At 34.6% G+C, this 19,904-nt stretch overlaps 2 protein-coding genes across 2 annotated transcripts in view; one reads left to right on the top strand and one right to left on the bottom strand.

Moving 5' to 3' along the window:
- The window catches only part of LOC135202245 (accumulation-associated protein-like), a 52,033-nt gene that overhangs the window by 7,008 nt on the left and 25,121 nt on the right, over window positions 1-19,904 (bottom strand). The gene's annotated exons all lie outside the window — the stretch shown is intronic.
- The window catches only part of LOC135202235 (alcohol dehydrogenase class-3-like), a 15,920-nt gene continuing 14,416 nt past the window's right edge, over window positions 18,401-19,904 (top strand). Inside the window, exon 1 of the mRNA XM_064231510.1 lies at window positions 18,401-18,559. Coding sequence (XP_064087580.1) covers window positions 18,539-18,559 — 21 coding nt within the window. The 5' untranslated portion in view covers window positions 18,401-18,538. The remainder of the gene's footprint in view (window positions 18,560-19,904) is intronic.

Raw genomic sequence — 19,904 nt, 5'->3', positions numbered from 1 at the left:
ATGACATTGACGTTACCGATTCAGCTAACAGTCAATGTCGTCTTGATTTCGTGCCTGTCTGCTGGATGATGGTTCGATCCCATGAGGGGACAAAGTTATTATCAACTGAAAATTCCCCTTCAGTTTACATATATGAAAATATATCAATTCCGAGGTAGAGCGAATTAGATATTAAAAGACATTTGTAGCTCGAATGATTTATATGAATCAAGGTGAATTTATAATTATTCATACGCATATATATATGTATATATATATATATATATATATATATATATATATATATATCTATATATATATATATATATATATCTATATATATATATATATATATATATATATATATATATAGATATATATATATATATATATATATATATATATATATAATATATAGATATATACATTAAACGCTGCAAAAGTCGATTATATTCAGTTTACTCTACCTGGGAAATAATACCAATTTGGAATTATAACTGATAAGTGGTCTGTCACCTGGGAGATTCGATCCTCTTACAGGAACAACCTTGGACTTCAGTGATGAGTTCTCTGCCATTTGGTTTTCAAGAGAGGTGTGGAAAAGTACTCGTCACTGAAGTCAGGTTGTTGCTGTTGTGGGATCAAATCTCCCTGGTGATGAACTACTTATCAGTTTTATTCCCCTTCGAGATTATTTCCAAAGTAGAGGCAATTGGATACCAAGTGACATTTGTAGCTTCATGTTTATGAATAGAAAAATATCATGGTGACGTGATTAAAATTCATGTAGATATACAATATATATATATATATATATATATATATATATATATATATATATATATATATATATATATATATATATATATATATATATATATATGTTTGTGTGTGTGTGTGTGAATGCATTTTAGACAGAATATGCATAATATATACATATGCATATACATACATATATATATATATATATATATATATATATATATATATATATATATATAGTAGCTGACCAACCCAGCACTGCATGGGAAATCTCTGATTACAACCGATAAATTTTCTCTCTCTCTCTCTCTCTCTCTCTCTCTCTCTCTCTCTCTCTCTCTCTCGCTCTCTGTTAAGATAATTGCTTCTCACTCCTCTTCCTATTGGGGCTGAGCTTGGACCTAAAGGACTTTAGGAGTATCACTATTCATCTCAGCAACCTCAAAAACTATGGTTCAGACACTAATATCTGTAGTTTTCAGTTATCTTCTACACGTCACCCCTTCTCACCCCCTCCCTATTGGGGCTGAACTTGGACTTGAAGGGCATTGGAGAGTCACTATTCTTCTCAGCGACCTCAAAACTATGGATGAGACACTAATATCTGTCGTTTTTACATACCACCCCTTTCCCATCTCTTCACACTCCCAATCGGGACTGAACTTGGACTTAAAGAGCTTCGGGAATGTCAAATTTCATTTCAACAACCTCTAAAACTTTGGATTAGACACAAATATCGGTTTTTTTCTGTAATTTTTCATTTCTCCCCTTCCCACACACCCCCTTTAGGCCAGTGATGTCTTAACCCTACAATTGTTCATTCCCAGATGGTAAGTAGTATGTATACTAAGTTTGGTTGAGAGTCCTCAATGCGTTTCAAAGTGTATGTGGAACATACACACAAACATACATTCATTTATTTATAATATATATATATATATATAATATATATATATATATATATATATATATATATATATATATATATATGGTGTGTGTGTGTGTGTGAAGATAAAATGCCCCATAAAACACTATTTGAATGTTGCAATCATATGTTTCGAGCTCTTCCTTCTGTGCTCCTGATCACTGATAAAATATGGACATGGGAGTCTTATAAGAGTATATATACAAAACATATATAAGTGGGGCAGTAAGTCTCTATTGGTGACCCAGGAAGAATGGGAATTAAACTATTCCCTGGTGTCTTCAGGCCTCATTAACTCCCATCTGGCGACTTGTCCGGTTGTCAGATGTTGTTGGACACCTGCTTGAGGAGCGGCCTAAGGATTACCTCGTCGATGTCATCCGATTTCCACTGTCCTCCTAAAAGGTTCATATTGTTGATTTGATTTATGATAGTAGATTCCAGCATCTTCCTTTTGTACGGACAGCTACTTTTGAAAACCTGCTCTGCCCCACTCATGTTCATGGGAAAATCCCCGAGTTCTCTGATGCATATCCCTCTGATCTTTTGCTCTCTTGTAATCTTTGCGAGTTGGATCTATCAGTTTCCCCAACGTAAATCTCATTACAACTGCTACACGGTATCTTGTAAACTACGGCTTCTTCTCCTCTTTTATTTAAGTACACGTTAATGAGCGAACTCCCGATGGATTTGGGATGATAGAAAATGAAATAATTATTAGACCTAAGGTGTTCTGTAGCTTTTTGGATGTTTTCATCGTACGGAAGTTTTATTTTTTTGTTGAAATCTATTTGTCTATTGTGAGTGGGACCTCTGTAGTATATTGTATTCGCTTTATTACTAGCCTTCTCTATAATGTATGGTGGGTAAAGCAGTTGCATTAGGTGTTGGCGGATCGTGTTGAATTATTTATCTAAGTACCCAATTCAACATATTCTAGCAAAATACCTTTGAGATATGCATCTTTTTTTGTCATAATTATGACAAAAAAGATAAACGTCTCAAAGGTATTTAGCTAAATGTCTTGGAACAAAACAACAACAAAAATTCGCTCCCGAAAAGATTCCAAAATGCCTTTGTTAGATTAAGAAAGAGGGAGGATATCATAATCACAAAATCGGACAAAGACGGGAAAATAGTTCTCTAAGGAGACTTACGTCAATAAAGTCCATGAACTTCTAAACGACACGGAGACCTATGATAAATTAATGAAAGATCCCACTACAAACATTGCTGCCCATTAACAAATCAGTCAGAACTGTAGGGTGTAGTAAGAAGAACGTAGAATTACTAGAGTTATTCAAGATAATCAACCCCTCTCTCTCTCCCCTATTTCTATGGCCTCCCAAAAACGCATAAAGATGGGATTCCTCTACGCCTCATAATATCTAGCAGGGGCTCTTTCATGTATAAAATATCCAAATGACTGGCAGACCTGTTATCACCCATTCTAGGAACATTCTCATCCTCCCACGTTAAACATACAGAGGATTTTATAAAACAAAATATAACAGTTTAAATATCCCAGCAAATAACATCAAGTTGCTCAGCCTTGACGTCGAATCATTATTTACCTAAGTCCCGATCGCCGAGGTGTTGTCCTTTCTATAGATGAAGTTACAACCAATGAAGAACATTTTCCTAGAACATTTTCCTCATGGTATTAACAAAATAGTAAAACTTATCAGCCTCTGCGTAACTAACAACTTGTTTTCTTTCAGTGGTAATTTTTACGAACAAAAATTTGGTTGTAGCATGGGCAGACCCCTATCCCCCTTCTAGGTTAAACCTATACATGGAATATTTCGAAACAGAAATTTTGTCTCCTATCAAACCCCATACGTAGATGATATTTTTACTTACTTGGATGATAGTTGGGGAGATTTCAATAAATTTTTCAATCAACTAAATTCGCTGGTTCCGACCATAAAATTTAAGACAGAATAGGGAAAAGGACGGGAAAAGGACGGGAAATTGCCGTTCTTAGACGTATGAATCATAAGAGAACAGAATAGATATGCGTTCACAGTATACAGGAAACCCACTTTCACTGTTTCATATTTCATTTTTTAAGTTACCACGATGTTTCCGCAAAGATCATGGTCGGGTGCAACCTATTCCTCAGGGGGCTTAGAATATGTTCAGATGGATACGTAGATAAAGAATTCAACGCCAACACCTAATACAACTGCTTTACCTGTCATACATTATCGAGAAGGCTATTAATAAAGCGAATATAATATACTATAGAGGTCTCACTCACAATAGACAAATAGATTTCAACAATAAAATAAAAGTTCCACACGATAAAAACATCCAAAAAGCTACAGAACACCTTAAGTCTAATAATCCTTTCACTTTCCATTATAGCAAATCCATCGGGAGTTCGCTCATTAACATATATACTTTGCTTAAATAAAAGAGGAGATGAAGCTGGGGTTTACAAGGTACCGTGTAGCAATAGTAATGAGATTTACGTTGAGGAAACCGGTAGATCCATCTCGCAAAGATTAGCAGAGCACAAAAGATCAGTGCGATATGCGTCAGAGAACTCGGGGATTTTCGTACATATTATGGACAAAGGCCATACTATGAACTAGAGTCGGGTAGAGCTGGTTTTCAAAAGTAGGTATCCGTACAAAAGGAAGACGGTGGAATCTGCTATCATCAACCAAATCAACAATATGAACCTGTTTGAAGGACAGTGGGAACCGGATGACATCGACGAGGTAATCCTTAGGCCGCTCCTCAAGCAGGTGTCGAAGAACATCTGACCACCGGACAAGTCGCCAGATGGGAATTAATGAGGCCTGAAGACACCAGGTAATAGTTTAATTCCCATTTTTCCTGGGTCACCAATAAAGACTTACTGCGTCACCTACATATGTTTTGTATATATACTCTTTTATGACTCCTATGTCCATATTTTACCTGTGATCAGGAGCACAGAAGGAAGTGTTCGAAATATATGGTTGCAACGTTCAAACAGTGTTTTATAGGCCTTTTACCTTCATAATATACTGTTGTATTACAGTAAAAGACATTCATATATATATATATATATATATATATATATATATATATATGTGTGTGTGTGTGTGTGTGTGTGTGTGTGTGTGTGTGATGATATAAAAGGCCCATTAAAACAATCGTTTAAGGCTAAGGACTATATTTCGGTCATTAGCTTTTAACCAGAGTGTTTTAATGTATCTTTTATACTTGAGACGTATCCTGTTTCAGCAGAAGTCTTTTATTTACATACACACACACACACACAAATATATATACTATATATATATATATATATATATATATATATATATATATATATATAAAGGTTTTTTGCCACGAAGGAAAAAATGAAAAAAGCGAGATAGCCAAGTACTTTCGGTCCTATTCGGACCCTTTACTGAGGCAAACTGATTTTACAAAGAACAACACAGTCAAAAGAAGGCTTAATATACAAACTGACCCTACCAGATTAGCCATAAGGGCGATTTTCACTCTACAGGAAGGAAGAGTCGCCAGAGGCTAGCCACACCTTGAAGGAAACCCGCAGTAAACAAGTGATTCTTCCAGAAAACAGTACATTAAAATTTCAATTTTTTCTTCTATGTTCCTACACGCTTTGCGTATCACGAGTCCACAATATCTGGACCAAGAAATAGAATACATAAAAAAGATAGGAAACGATCTCTGCTACCCACCTCATTTAATTGATTTATGTTATCAAAAAGCTCACAAAAAGTTTTATAATGTTGCTATTAATGAAAAAGAAATGCCTAAAAATGTACTTAGCTTACCTTATTTTCGTGGATTTGAAACCATAAAATCAATATTTAAATCGTTTAATGTTAATGTAGTGTTCTCTTATAACAATACCATTAAAGATATGCTAATTAAGAATAGTCCTGTAACAAATAACAACATCATTTACAAAATTCCTTGCAAGGATTGCCCATCGTTTTACGTTGGTCAGTCTAGTAAAAATTTATGTGTTCGGATTAAGCAGCATATGTATTCAGTTAGAACAGCCCAGACTTCAAATGCACTGTTTATCCATCTGAGTGAAAAATCTCATTGTATTAATTGGGGTGATACCTCGGTAATTGCTAGATCTAATGATTATGTTTCAAGAAATTTACTGGAATCGGCAATTATACAAATCACTAATAAAAACAACCTAAATCTTAGTCTGGGAATGTACCATTTGGACCCATATATTTGTAAGATGTTTATGAAGGACCTCAAAATAAATGAACAACTAATAAATTAGTCCCACATGTATATAGTTATTATTTCTCTCTCTCTCTCTCTCTCTCTCTCTCTCTCTCTCTCTCTCTCTCTCTCTCTCTCTCTCTCTCTGGTTCGATATTCTCTCTCCCTCTTTCTCTTGCTCGATATATATATATATTTATATTTTCTTTCGTCTTTTCATTAATAATAATTTTTGCTGGGAAAATTTGTGTAAAAATTCATGATATTAAATTGTATATGCTCCCGTGTTTTTTTCAAAATGTACTGTTTTCTGGAAGAATCACTTGTTTACTGCGGGTATCCTTCAAGGTGTGGCTAGCCTCTGGCGACTCCTCCTTCCTGTAGAGTGAAAATCGCCCTTATGGCTAATCTGGTAGTGTCAGTTTGTATATTAAGCCTTCTTTTGACTGTGTTGTTCTTTTGTAAAATCAGTTTGCCTCAGTAAAGGGTCCGAATAGGACCGAAAGTACTTGGCTATCTTGCTTTTTTCATTTTTTCCTTCGTGGCAAAAAACCTTTATTTATACATAGCATCACGTTTTATATACTTCGTGATCAAGTTATTCATATATATATATATATATATATATATATATATATATATATATATATATATACATATATATGTATATATATATATATTTATATATATATATCTATATATATATAATATGCACGTATTTTTGCATATATACGCAAATTCTCATTACAGTTTCATTTCCATAACTATTGTTTATGCAGCTATGAATTACGCCTACGTTTGCTGTTTAAATGCCTTTCTCTTTTATAGTATTGATAAACAGTTATTTATGCAATGAACCAAACGTACTGTCATTGATTTCAAGAACCATCTAAACTATTTTTGTTGTAGAAACAATAAACTGCGCCATACTTCCTACGTCCCGTAACCAGTCATAAGGCCGTTTACTCTCTCTATAGATTCAATATAAATTCTTAAGGACATACTGTCTCCCTTCGTAGGTGATCGTTGCTGACGATACAGTGAATGTTCCTCATGTCCTGGAGCGCTGTGAGATCACAGGCATGACTTCGCTGAATCAAGAAAACAAATACTAAGCCGGTCTGGGTAAAGTTTACGGAGACGAAAGCAAAGACAAAGCAACTTGGGCCTAAAGCAGTGGACTCAGGTTGGAGACCATGAAGACAGCACGTATACAAGGCGAATCAATCGCTCAAACCAAATATAACGTCAGAGGGTAGTTGTGTTTAGCAGGAGATATTCTAGAAGGAAGAATCGACCTTTCATTTCGACAAAGACGTGCAAATAGGAGATATGGCGAATGAAATGGATAAGTGGATTAGTAGTCGTTGAATTTATCGTGTGAAAATCAACTTATTTTCTCATAAATAATGTTTTGTATTTGAGGGTAACTTTTTTTCTAAATGGCTAGGCAAAATGTAGGTAGTCCTATGAGCTTCTGATAGACGTTTCAGGGACTTGTTTGTTGTATTTAAAGCTATAGCACAAAAATTCAATTATGCTCTTATTGATATTGATTCACCTCTTCAAGCATTAAAAGTTTAAACGTCACTTTTTCAGCTCTGGGCTAGACAGACACTTTACAAGGTGGAATGACTGTTAACTTTCTCATGTCTATAAAAGAACAAGTGCTCAGAAATCGTAATCGGCAGATTCCTAAAACTGGATCTCAATGCAGTGCTTCAATGACAATCAAGATTTTTGGAACAATGTGGCTATTCCATCATTTCTGGGAATGACTCTCACAGAACTTCTCTGCTTAACGGTTCAGTCCTTAAGTTTTCCAGTCGTTCCGCAACAACATAAAAATGGCGTGAGATATTCACAGGGAAACAGTGGTATTTTCATACATGTTAGTGAGAACCATCATGCCCTTAACCGGAAAGAGGGAAAAAGGATTGTGTATTCTAATAACGCAATGGAAAGGATTATCATTGAATCTAGCTTTACAAAAGAAAGTTACAACCATAATATGAACATCAGTCAAGGGATGTATAAACTCGATCCTTTAATAAAAAGAAATTCGTATATTGTTTAAATTTCAAGGTAGGCAAAAGAGATGCATGGAAATAGGATTATCATATTTATAAACACAGTAAGGGTGCAGCAGTGCTAATGAGATTTCCATCCCGCCTCCCTGACACCTGTCGGGTGTGGATTTGTAGTCTCCTACGGTGGGTGCGCCTTGATTGGTACTAATGTCCCTTGAGCGTATATTGCGAATTTAGAAAGCCACTCCTACCTCGACACCCGCCTGTGGGTGGATCTGCACTATCAAACAGTTGTGCGTAAGGTCTAGAGAATATAGGGAGGTCTTGTCACGCGCAGCATAATTAATCTTGGGCAGAGAATTAAACGGCTAGGTGCGTGACGTCACAACAACCAGAGTCGGGCTACTAACTTTTGCTTTTTTTATTTTCTTTAAAATACTCGAACCTGTTCTATAATTAAAGTAATAGTCAGATGAGGGTTCTTCATTCTACAAGGTTAAAATGAATAATCATAAGAGATCATTAGAACATTTTCGACAATTAACATTGAAATTATTGAAAACCACCCTTTGCTTTCTTCTTCTTTTCCGTTATTAAATACTATTATCTGTTTGTTAAGGAAAATAGTAGTCAGATAAAAAAATAGTTATATTTCAATATTTTAAATAATCATGATGGAGTTCTAAAGAACATTCTAAAAAATAATATAAATATATTTATAGAATTATACACACTTAATATATCTCCATAAAATCTCATTTCGCACATACTTTAACATCATATTACTAGTTATGTCCTGACTTTTTTTTTTCTTATCTTATTCACCACTTTTCTGGAACAGCTTATGTCTCTGTTCAAATCTCGAATTCTAAAAAAATGGAGGTACGGCAACGAGCTAAGATATTTAATGACTTTTGAAGTTTCTTGGATGTAACTGCTAATTACATATATCCGCTGATTGAATGATTGCTCCTTTTACATTTGTTAAACATTTTTTTTCCCCATGGTGAGAATCAAACAGTTATCCATACACTTCAAATGATCGAGAAACACTAGGTTTCATTAGTTTGCTCTCTCTAAAGCTTATGGCAACAACCCTTGTGTCATCTCCCTTTGTTACTTTCGATCCTAAATGCTCCAGTTGTGGAACCTTGCGAGCAATGAAACCGCCAACATATCGCAAACCTTCTTACACTATGGCATCTTCTCATGTTTGCTCTTCAACTTCCTGGTCTTTGAAGTCACCATTTTGATCATCCTTATCAAATTCTGGTGAGTAAGATAAAATTGCTGATAAACTGAGCTCTTTCTGAAGAGAATTTCCTTTGTCTTCGAATGATGCTTCTTGCTTGTCAGGAACGTGGAAAAATGAGCAGGATGTGACATTTTCCCCTGTAGCAGTTTTCAACGTTGCTCTTTGAGCTTACAAGTGTGCTGCCTTTTCCTAAAATGTGGGCTCTGACACGATGTTTAAATGCAACTGGTGATGGGTGCTGATCGTACGCTCCCATTTGTCTTTTGCAACCGAAAAAGTGCCCCAACTCATCCTGATTTTTCTGTATTTTAAAATATACATCATGCCAAGTTTTCATTGTACTATTTTCAGCAAGTTAGACAAAGGATAGAGAACTTTACTTTTCATCACTGTTTAGTCCCGCGAGCATTTATTTATGATTTTCTATCTATTGGCTGTCGAGTATTAAACAAATCAAATCATCTATCAACAAGCCGAATGAAATGGCTTGTAATTTTTCAGTCCTTATCACCAAATTTCATTGCCGAAGTGATCAATAGATTTACAGGTACTCTCAGACAGCAGTTGCACGGCAAGTTTAACTCTCATTCGTTGCATGCCCGTAATATTATTGTTATGTTTTTCGGAAAGTTGATAAGCTGTCCGAAGATCACTTTTGCTCCTGTTTATTAGCTTTTTTAAAAAAAAACTGGACCATTGTGAACGTAGGTACCATGTATCATCCAGCAATGTGAATACATGGTCAAGAAAGTTATTTCTAATAAGCCTTACTATATATACCGCCTTTGGTGTTTTCGCATGGTAATACCGTGTCTCGGGCTTTATATAGTTACGCTATGTGTAAGTTGTAGGTAAATAAAAGGATATCTGGGTGTACATTTGCCACTGAAAAGTGTTTAAATAATTTACTGTATGCGAATTACACCGTTAATATTCGAAATAGGATATTATTTAAAGCCCGGGACGCAGTGTTACCATGTGCAAACACCACAGGCGGATGGACAGATGAAAAAAAACGGAGTATAGGTGTGGAGCATATGCAAACACATGTATTTCTCTGCTGTTGTCCATTGGGTTAATCAAGGACCTTCCTCGTGGTAGCCTAAGCTGACAAGACCTCCCTGTACTCTCAGTACTGTCGTTGTAGTATATATATTTATGACTTCTAATACTATGTATCAGTCCTTCGTCAATGGCTTGGTTATAAAGTCGAAACCTGTCAGGACCTACACCATGCCTCATATTTTTCACCTGTGGATATGTTTGATATATATATATATATATATATATATATATATATATATATATATATATATATATATATATATATATATATAATCGTGCACCAAGTGTAAATGGTGCTTCAGACCCAGGGAAAAGTCTTGCTCTAATAACTATAAATGGTAAGTGTAGTAACCAGATATTTGGCACCTCGTCACAATATATATATGTATATATATATATAATATATATATATATATATATATATATAATATATATATATGTGTGTGTGTGTGTGTGTGTGTGTGTGTGTGTGTGTATGTGTGTGTGACGAGTGCCAAGTATCTGATTGCTACACCTGCCAATCAAAAGAAATATTTACCTCACAACAGCCAGACATCTGAACCTTCATTACAATTACAAAACGACTGAATACTCTAAGGGTAACAATGATCCCTTATAAAACTTACTAATCATGTAAGAAATCTGGATAAGTTCATTAAAACATGCTTGAGGTAATTTTAATTAAAGGGCATCACTCCTTCAACAATTTTATAAGTATGTATTCCCCTGGTTCAAACTCACTTCAGTAAAGTTGAGGGAAAACAGCACAATTACCATTCTATATTTCTACCTAAATGAAATAGAAAATACTGGTAGTCAATAAAATACTATCATAAAGATTTGAAATACAAAATTTTATTTGTAAAATTAAAAATTATAAGTGAAATTTACAATCTCAGGGAAATGTACTATTACTTGAAAACAAAAAGTTTAATTAGTTATTGAATTAATCATTAAACAAAATAAAATCAAAATTAATTTGTTAAGAGAATTAGTTAACCAAAATATTAAATTATTCAAGTAAAATTCAAACTATTAATCAATAATTAAAATTTTAAAAGAAATCTAAGCAAATGGAAATTGATTCACAAATGTTAGATCAAAACAATTATACAATAAGAAACATTCAAATTAATTAAACAAGATGAGAATAAAAAAACACAGAAAAACATTAAAAGCAATGCCTGTCAAAAAAGAATGTTATAGTTGCCATTTATAAGAAATACAGCTGTATTGTGTTTGTAGTGCTGCCCAGCATTCATGGTGTAAAGAGAAAATCTTTGACGATGGTTGGTATCAAGATCAAACCCAGAATGCATGGTGTGAAATTGAAAATTCCTAATACATGGTATAAAGAGAAAATCCTAATGGATGGTATTAAGAGGGAATAATTGATGCATGGTATCAAGATCAAGCCCAACATTCATGGTGTGAAGAAAAAATGCTAATGCATAGTATTAAGAGAAAATCCCGGATGCATGGTATAAAGAGAAACTCTTGAATGCAGGGTTTTTACAACTGTGACGCAAGTCCTGACGTTTCTCGTAACGTCACTGCCTCGTCCTTGACAGCATTAGATTACAACCTCTTGGTGGCTTTCGTGGTACGCAGCCTCTGATGGGAAAAAAATCGAGTTGAGTATCTTTGTGTAGTACTCTACAGTATCTTTGGCAAAACGTATCGGAACTTCCGCTTCTGTGTAACTCGAAGAACACAAAAAGCCTAACGGTTTATTCAGACTAATTTTGAGACCAAGATATTGTGGAACCTTACAAAACATTGCGCATTGTCAGGGGCTTTTGTGCAATACTTCTCTCTCAGTAATTCTCAAGAAGCATGTGTAACTTTAAGAAAAAATCGCTTTGGAGAAAGCCTTAACGCGTTCGATACAACCAGCACATGGCTAATCATGATTGGCATGGCTAATTAATGAACACGAATGAGCAGAACCTCCTGCCCTCATCTCTTGACTGGGGCAAAATCTTACTCAACCGGGCGGCTATCTGTCAACTCCCTTATCGCTAACGATGACAGCTCGAGATAAAACAAAGTATTCAATATCACAGTGTCGCGGGACGATTTTCCCCCGCCACGACATTAAGATACGAGAATAAGAATAATAATATTATACATATACAAAGATAATAATACTATTCTGCATATGCACTGTTGTCAGTCTTCTTGCCTGGAGACAGGGGTCGGAGAATGGTACTGTGTCATAGTTGACACGGTGGGTATGAAGACTAATGACCTTTACGCTGCCTGGGGATTAGGGTAGGCCTGTCCTACCTGCTATTACATGATATTCCTTGTGTGTATGGGTCTTACTACTGATGAGACCAGGTGATATCTTCCCACTGGGAGGCAGTTGAAGTGCTGATTTCCATTTTAGGGGTATTGAAGAAAATTCCTGGTACTCAGCTTGTTTCTTTATTACTCATTACATCATGCCAAATTTCTCCCAGGCCTAGTCTCCTGGACTTGATTAATTTACCTAGTCTTCAGAACTCCTGGACTAGATCCCTTGCAAGGGATAGATAATCATTTGTATTAATAATTTGGTAAAATAGCCAAAATGAAAGGGTGGAACGGCTGACGTCCTCCTCACATGAAAGCATTCGTGATCCTTACATGTGTTGCTAGTGTTACCAAAAACCAGACGAAAGATTCAGGGCAGCACTCCCATACTCAAAGCACGAGAAAAAAAAAACAAGGGACTGGCTACACTGCCACGCACTTGTCCACAACAGAAACGAAAACATTTCACAGTTCCAATCACTTACAATAGCAGTGTAAAGATATTAGAGGAGGATGATGAATCAATTCCTAAATAAATCACTAATATTTAAAGGAATATTTTTCCCATTACATAGCTTTTCCCTCGGGGAAGAATTGATTCATGTCCACTCTAATATCAAGGACAACTGTTCCTAACAGAACCAAACAGCTCCTTAGATGGGTCTGCGACTGCGGAAAAACAGGTCTTGTACAGTAGAAACAACCAACGATCTCAACTAGAGACTGAAGGGGCTCTTGCAACAACATAAAACAAGGATATATTTGAGTACTAAATGGGGACACTACCCTATAGGTGTGCGTTCAATACAGCTTTCCTAATAGCTTTGTCTAGCCTAATACTGGGGTTAGATTGACTCCACTTACACAGGATGTCACATCACTCTGCAACAAAAGAGTTCTCCACATGTGAAGACAGAATTTACTCCTATTGAGGCGTCCTAATGATTATCAAACTCACCAGAGCTATTGGCTAGAAACGACTCTAAACTTGAATCTCAAAGGGGTTTGGAAAGTGGTGTACTCTATCCTCTATGATGTACCAAACCAGTACTACAAGAGCAAAACTCTGACAATTTCCTATAAGACAAGACCCATAAGACACAATTGCATTCCCAACCAGGGCACTATGTGAATTCTTGTACAAAATGTTTTACATCATTCCTTTGTTCATTACTTGGAATGTGAGACGTATGTGGTGTAGACATTACGGATGGTTGAGTGTTATCATGTTTGGGTGTTAAGTGTTGTATTGTCCCCTGTATGTCAACCAATTCCTGGTCCAAGTCCTTGATTAGATTTGATAAATCTCCCACTTGAGACCAAACATCCTGGTAGGATTGAGTGAAGCTCTTAACTGTCTGTAATGTTTGTTGTGTTTCTTGTTCTAATTGAATTAGATCAATATATGATTCATCATTACCAATCGTCATTGTTACAATACTTCAAACACTTATATATGATCAAATAATAAAATGTAAACTACATTAAGAGACAATACCATACAATCCGTCACTATAGAAATAATGAATATGCATGTAAACCAGTCATGACCTTAATCAGACAAAATTCAACAATATTGCATAAAGATATGCATACAATACGACAAAACATTATAAGTGACCTACATACTATATAGGCACAGTGGGTCTGGATCAATAGTACTGGGCTACAGATCCCACTGCTGCCACCAAATGTTGCGGGAGGATTTTCCCCGCCACGACATTAAGATACGAGAATAAGAATAATAATATTATACATATACAAAGATAATAATACTATTGTACATATGCACTGTTGTCAGTCTTCTTGCCTGGAGACAGGGGTCAGAGAATGGTACTGTCATAGTTGACACGGTAGGTATGAAGACTAATGACCTTTACGCTGCCTGGGAATTAGGGTAGGCCTGTCCTACCTGCTATTACATGATATTCCTTGTGTGTATGGGTCTTACTACTGATGAGACCAGGTGATGTCTTCCCACTGGGAGGCAGTTGAAGTGCTGATTTCCATTTTAGGGGTATTGAAGAAAATTCCTGGTACTCAGCTTGTTTCTTTATTACTCATTACATCATGCCAAATTTCTCCCAGGCCTAGTCTCCTGGACTTGATTAATTTACCTAGTCTTCAGAACTCCTGGACTAGATCCCTTGCAAGGGATAGATAATCATTTGTATTAATAATTTGGTAAAATAGCCAAAATGAAAGGGTGGAACGGCTGACGTCCTCCTCACATGAAAGCATTCGTGATCCTTACATGTGTTGCTAGTGTTACCAAAAACCAAACGAAAGATTCAGGGCAGCACTCCCATACTCAAAGCACGAGAAAAAAAAAATAAGGGACTGGCTACACTGCCACGCACTTGTCCACAACAGAAACAAAAACATTTCACAGTTCCAATCACTTACAATAGCAGTGTAAAGATATTAGAGGAGGATGATGAATTAATTCCTAAATAAATCACTAATATTTAAAGGAATATTTTTCCCATTACAACAGGTACAGGACGCATGTTGCTGGGAGACAAAATGCGCGAATATAAATGACTCTATTCTTTATCGATTCTAAATTATGCTAATTCTGACATCTTAATCCTTCTTTACATACGACGTTTCAATAATTTTCACTTTTACACACAATATATGACAAGAATACTAATCACAGCGATATTTGGAGAGACATTTAAATATATATATATATATTTATATATATATATATATATATATATATATATATATATATATATATATATATATATATATATATATATATATATATATATATATATATATATATATATATATATATATATATATATATATATATATATATATATATATATATATATATATATATATAGATATATATATATATATATATATATATATATATATATATATATATATATATATATATATATATATATATATATATATATATATATATATATATATATATAATATATATATATATATATATATATATATATATATATATATATATATATATATATATATATATATATCTATATATATATATATATATAATATATATATATATATATATATATATATATATATATATATATATATATATATATATATATATATATATATATATATATATATATATATATATATATATATATATATATATATATATATATATATATATATATATATATATATATATATAATATATATATATATATATATATATATATATATAATGATATTGCTTTTAAAATGTCTCTCCAAATATCGATATATATATATATATATATATATATATATATATATATATATATATATATATATATATATATAATGATATTGCTTTTTAAATGTCTCTCCAAATATCGCTGTGATTAGTATTCTTGTCATGTATTGTGTGTAAAAGTGAAAATTATTGAAACGTCGTATTTAAAGAAGGATTAAGATGTCAGAATTAGCATAATTTAGAATCGATAAAGAATAGAGTCATTTATATTCGCGCATTTTGTCTCCCAGCAACATGCGTCCTGTACCTGTTGGAATGGGAAAAATATTCCTTTAAATATTAGTGATTTATTTAGGAATTGATTCATCATCCTCCTCTAATATCTTTACACTGCTATTGTAAGTGATTGGAACTGTGAAATGTTTTCGTTTGTTTCTGTTGTGGACAAGTGCGTGGCAGTGTAGCCAGTCCCTTGTTTTTTTTTTTTCTCGTGCTTTGAGTATGGGAGTGCTGCCCTGAATCTTTCGTTTCTGGTTTTTGGTAACACTAGCAACACATGTAAGGATCACGAATGCTTTCATGTGAGGAGGACGTCAATCCGTTCCACCCTTTCATTTTGGCTATTTTACCAAATTATTAATACAAATGATTATCTATCCCTTGCAAGGGATCTAGTCCAGGAGTTCTGAAGACTAGGTAAATTAATCAAGTCCAGGAGACTAGGCCTGGGAGAAATTTGGCATGATGTAATGAGTAATAAAGAAACAAGCTGAGTACCAGGAATTTTCTTATATAAACACATATATATATATATATATATATATATATATATATATATATTATATGTCCTACACAGATATCACAAACAGAATGAAAACAAGTGAACGACCGTAACGACGCTTTGGCAAATGTTGAAAAACAGTATGAACTACTGATGAGGACTACCAATAATTCTCTGACGTAACTTCAGCCTGTCTGTGATATGCATGCCATGAGGTGCAGAAGTTAGATAAGACACGTTGAACTGTAATGTGGACTCTCCCTGAAGAGCGTGGCCTTATTCGACGGTAGAAGACTGATGCTCTCACTTGGTTGATTGTTGTTCGTTCTGCGTCCAACAACAAGCAGACACCATTAAAATACCACGATATACATATACATCAAATAAAAGAAAAGGCATTCTTACACATTTCCATACAGATTCTCTGCTTGCTTACCGCCTATGAAATATAAAATGCCTTTAGCCGTCAGTTTCTTACGATCCTCAAATGATTTTTGTAGGACGAAACCGAACGCCCATGGAAATGTGTGTTAATGCTTTTTGAGAAGAAACAACGACTTCTCGACCTGTGACAGTGAACTGTAGCTCTGTCTCATGTTGGTTTTGAATTCGTTTCTTGAAGGGAACACCGGCAATGGGATGAAGACGGAATTTGTAACAACTTTACCAACACTAAGTTTCTCATCGACAACGTGGAGTTAAGATCATTCGCCTGAATTCTAAGTTCCACTTGCCCTTTGTTTAGATGAAATCACTTTTATTTCCAGTTAAATTCACCGCAGTGAATAGTTTCTTCATGAGATTTGGGGACATCTAAGAATGAAAATAGAGAGAGAGAGAGAGAGAGAGAGAGAGAGAGCGTATACGCCTCCCATTTTATATGCATCGTTTACAAGTGTCCTACATGTCATTAACTAACTAACCTATCGCCATGCATATGGCATGGTATGATGTTTCCTGAGCAACTTTCGCAGACCTGGTCAGTTGGAGAAATTGTTCTCCTGAAATCACTTCTTCTTTCTATTGGTCATTTAGAATTTAATGGGAAATAAGTATTCAACAGCAATGACTGATATCATTCAATGGAACTGGTTCTCTCTCTCTCTCTCTCTCTCTCTCTCTCTCTCTCTCTCTCTCTCTCTCTCAGCCCCAACGAACGACGTGGACTTAACGAACACCAAACAAACAAATAATGAAGGAAATTGGAGGCATAGCTTATTTATTCTAATATTTTTTCTTATCTTTCATAAATCATTCCTCGCTTCTCGACAGAACCGACACGCCCTAATGGGGTCTAATCTTTCTGATGGCGTTATCAAGTCACAGTTATTGATCGGAATTCTTGTCGTTTGTCAACATCCTGGTGATGATGGAAGATGATGCCAGTCTGGTGTCATGTCTAAAAATAGACCTCGGGTTATGTCTCAGCTACAGTGGCCAGTGTTTTGATGATCTGAATTTATTTGTCGCATTAATAATGGCATTTAATACAAAGACGCTTGGACCGGGCTATTCATAATGTTGACATCAGACGATTAGTAATGGATAAAGGTCATACCTAAAAGGTCATGGTCTGTTTGATTTGTTATTTGATGATTTCATCAGAGCAGAATTAGCAGTTCTATGTCATTATCCATCCCATTCTATCTGTTCCTGCCCTAAAGAATCCTAACCTGTCGCTTTTATATTAATATTTCAGACAAGCTTCAGGGTAAACCCACCAAACATAGACTGTTGCTGGGCCGAGAGAGAGACAGAACTATTATAATAACAAATATTAAATAAAAGAAGACTCCTCTCAGATGAAAGGCTCATCTTCAAGGCCAAGCAAGCAACTGCAGGCGCCTTGGAGGTTGGTGATAAGGTACCAGTCGGAGTCTGTATTTATATTGACTCTGGGACAAGTGTTTGCACAGCGACACGAAAGCAACGCCCGAGTAGACGTCCTGACCAGCAACCTGCAGACCAGACCACCTTCCTGTCCTGAGGACGTCCACCATCGCGAATCATGTCTAGCACTGAAGGAAAGGTAGGATCGTGCTGCTTTCTGGATCGCGCTTTCTGCGAACAATTCATGAACGCCCGAACAGAAGCGATCGTCTTATTCACTACAGAGTATTTCTGCGAATCTTGGCCTCTCATTCTTGAGTACTGACCGGTACTTAACAAACACATGAAATAATAAAGCAGGATATTCTTTTTTCTGAACTAAACATTTGTGATTATACACGATTCGGGTGAAATGTGAACGGTGGAGACATACACTGCCCCATGCGACTGTTTGTTTATTATTCGACATTTAATGTATTACCAGAAAGTGTAAAAGATATCGTGCATGGCACTGGTAAAAAAGTATTCAACACACAAGTATATGTGCGTGTATATATATATATATTATATATATATATATTATATCTATTATATATATATATATATATATAGATAATATATATATATATATATATATATATCTATCTATATATTATATATATTATAGATAGATAGATATATATATATATATATATATATATATATATATAGATAGATAGATATATATATATATATATATATCTATCTCTATCTATATATATATATATATATAGAAGATAGATATATATATATATATATATATATATATATATATATATATATATAATGAGTTCTGCTAGTAAAGGACCATGTATCAAAAGGCCTAGAAACCACTCCGTTGTTTCACTTTTCCTTCGAGGCATTTGCCTTTATTTATCGTTCGACACGTTCCGTATCTTCGTGAATCAGACATATATGTATATTTGTGTGTGTGTGTGTGTGTGTTTATATATATGGTATATAACATAATACATACATATATATACATATATACACACATATATATATGTGTGTATGTATAACTAATTCACGAAGGTATGGAATGTGACTAATGTATAAATAAGGGAAAATGCCACGAAGGAAAAGTGAAACAACGGAGTGGTTGCCAGGCCTTTCGATACATGGTCCTTTACTAGCAAACTGTTGAAAAATATATAAAAGTACAAGAAGGTTCGTAAAATTGCCAGACGACATACAGATGTCCTTGAGGAAGGGGATTATAAAGAACAGATGCTCCTGGACTCCAGCACAGTCGAAGAATTAAGCCCAACGACCTCGAAAGCAGGGACGAGTCAATTAGAGGACCATAAAAGGGAAGAGACTGACCGCCAAAATTGTTCTTGGAGTGAATAAGCTCATTAAATATTTATAAAAGTACAACACTTGATATATCCTCCTTTTGGTAAACAATAACAATTTTTTGCAAAATGAGCATTTTCAAAAACTGTTAAACATACGAATACATATAAAATATAGATAAGGTAACTAATCAATAATTAAGTCAG

The sequence above is a fragment of the Macrobrachium nipponense genome, chromosome 23 (genome assembly GCF_015104395.2).
Source record: "Macrobrachium nipponense isolate FS-2020 chromosome 23, ASM1510439v2, whole genome shotgun sequence".
In the NCBI taxonomy this organism is placed as follows: domain Eukaryota; kingdom Metazoa; phylum Arthropoda; class Malacostraca; order Decapoda; family Palaemonidae; genus Macrobrachium; species Macrobrachium nipponense.
This window is presented reverse-complemented; position numbering and strand designations above follow the sequence as displayed.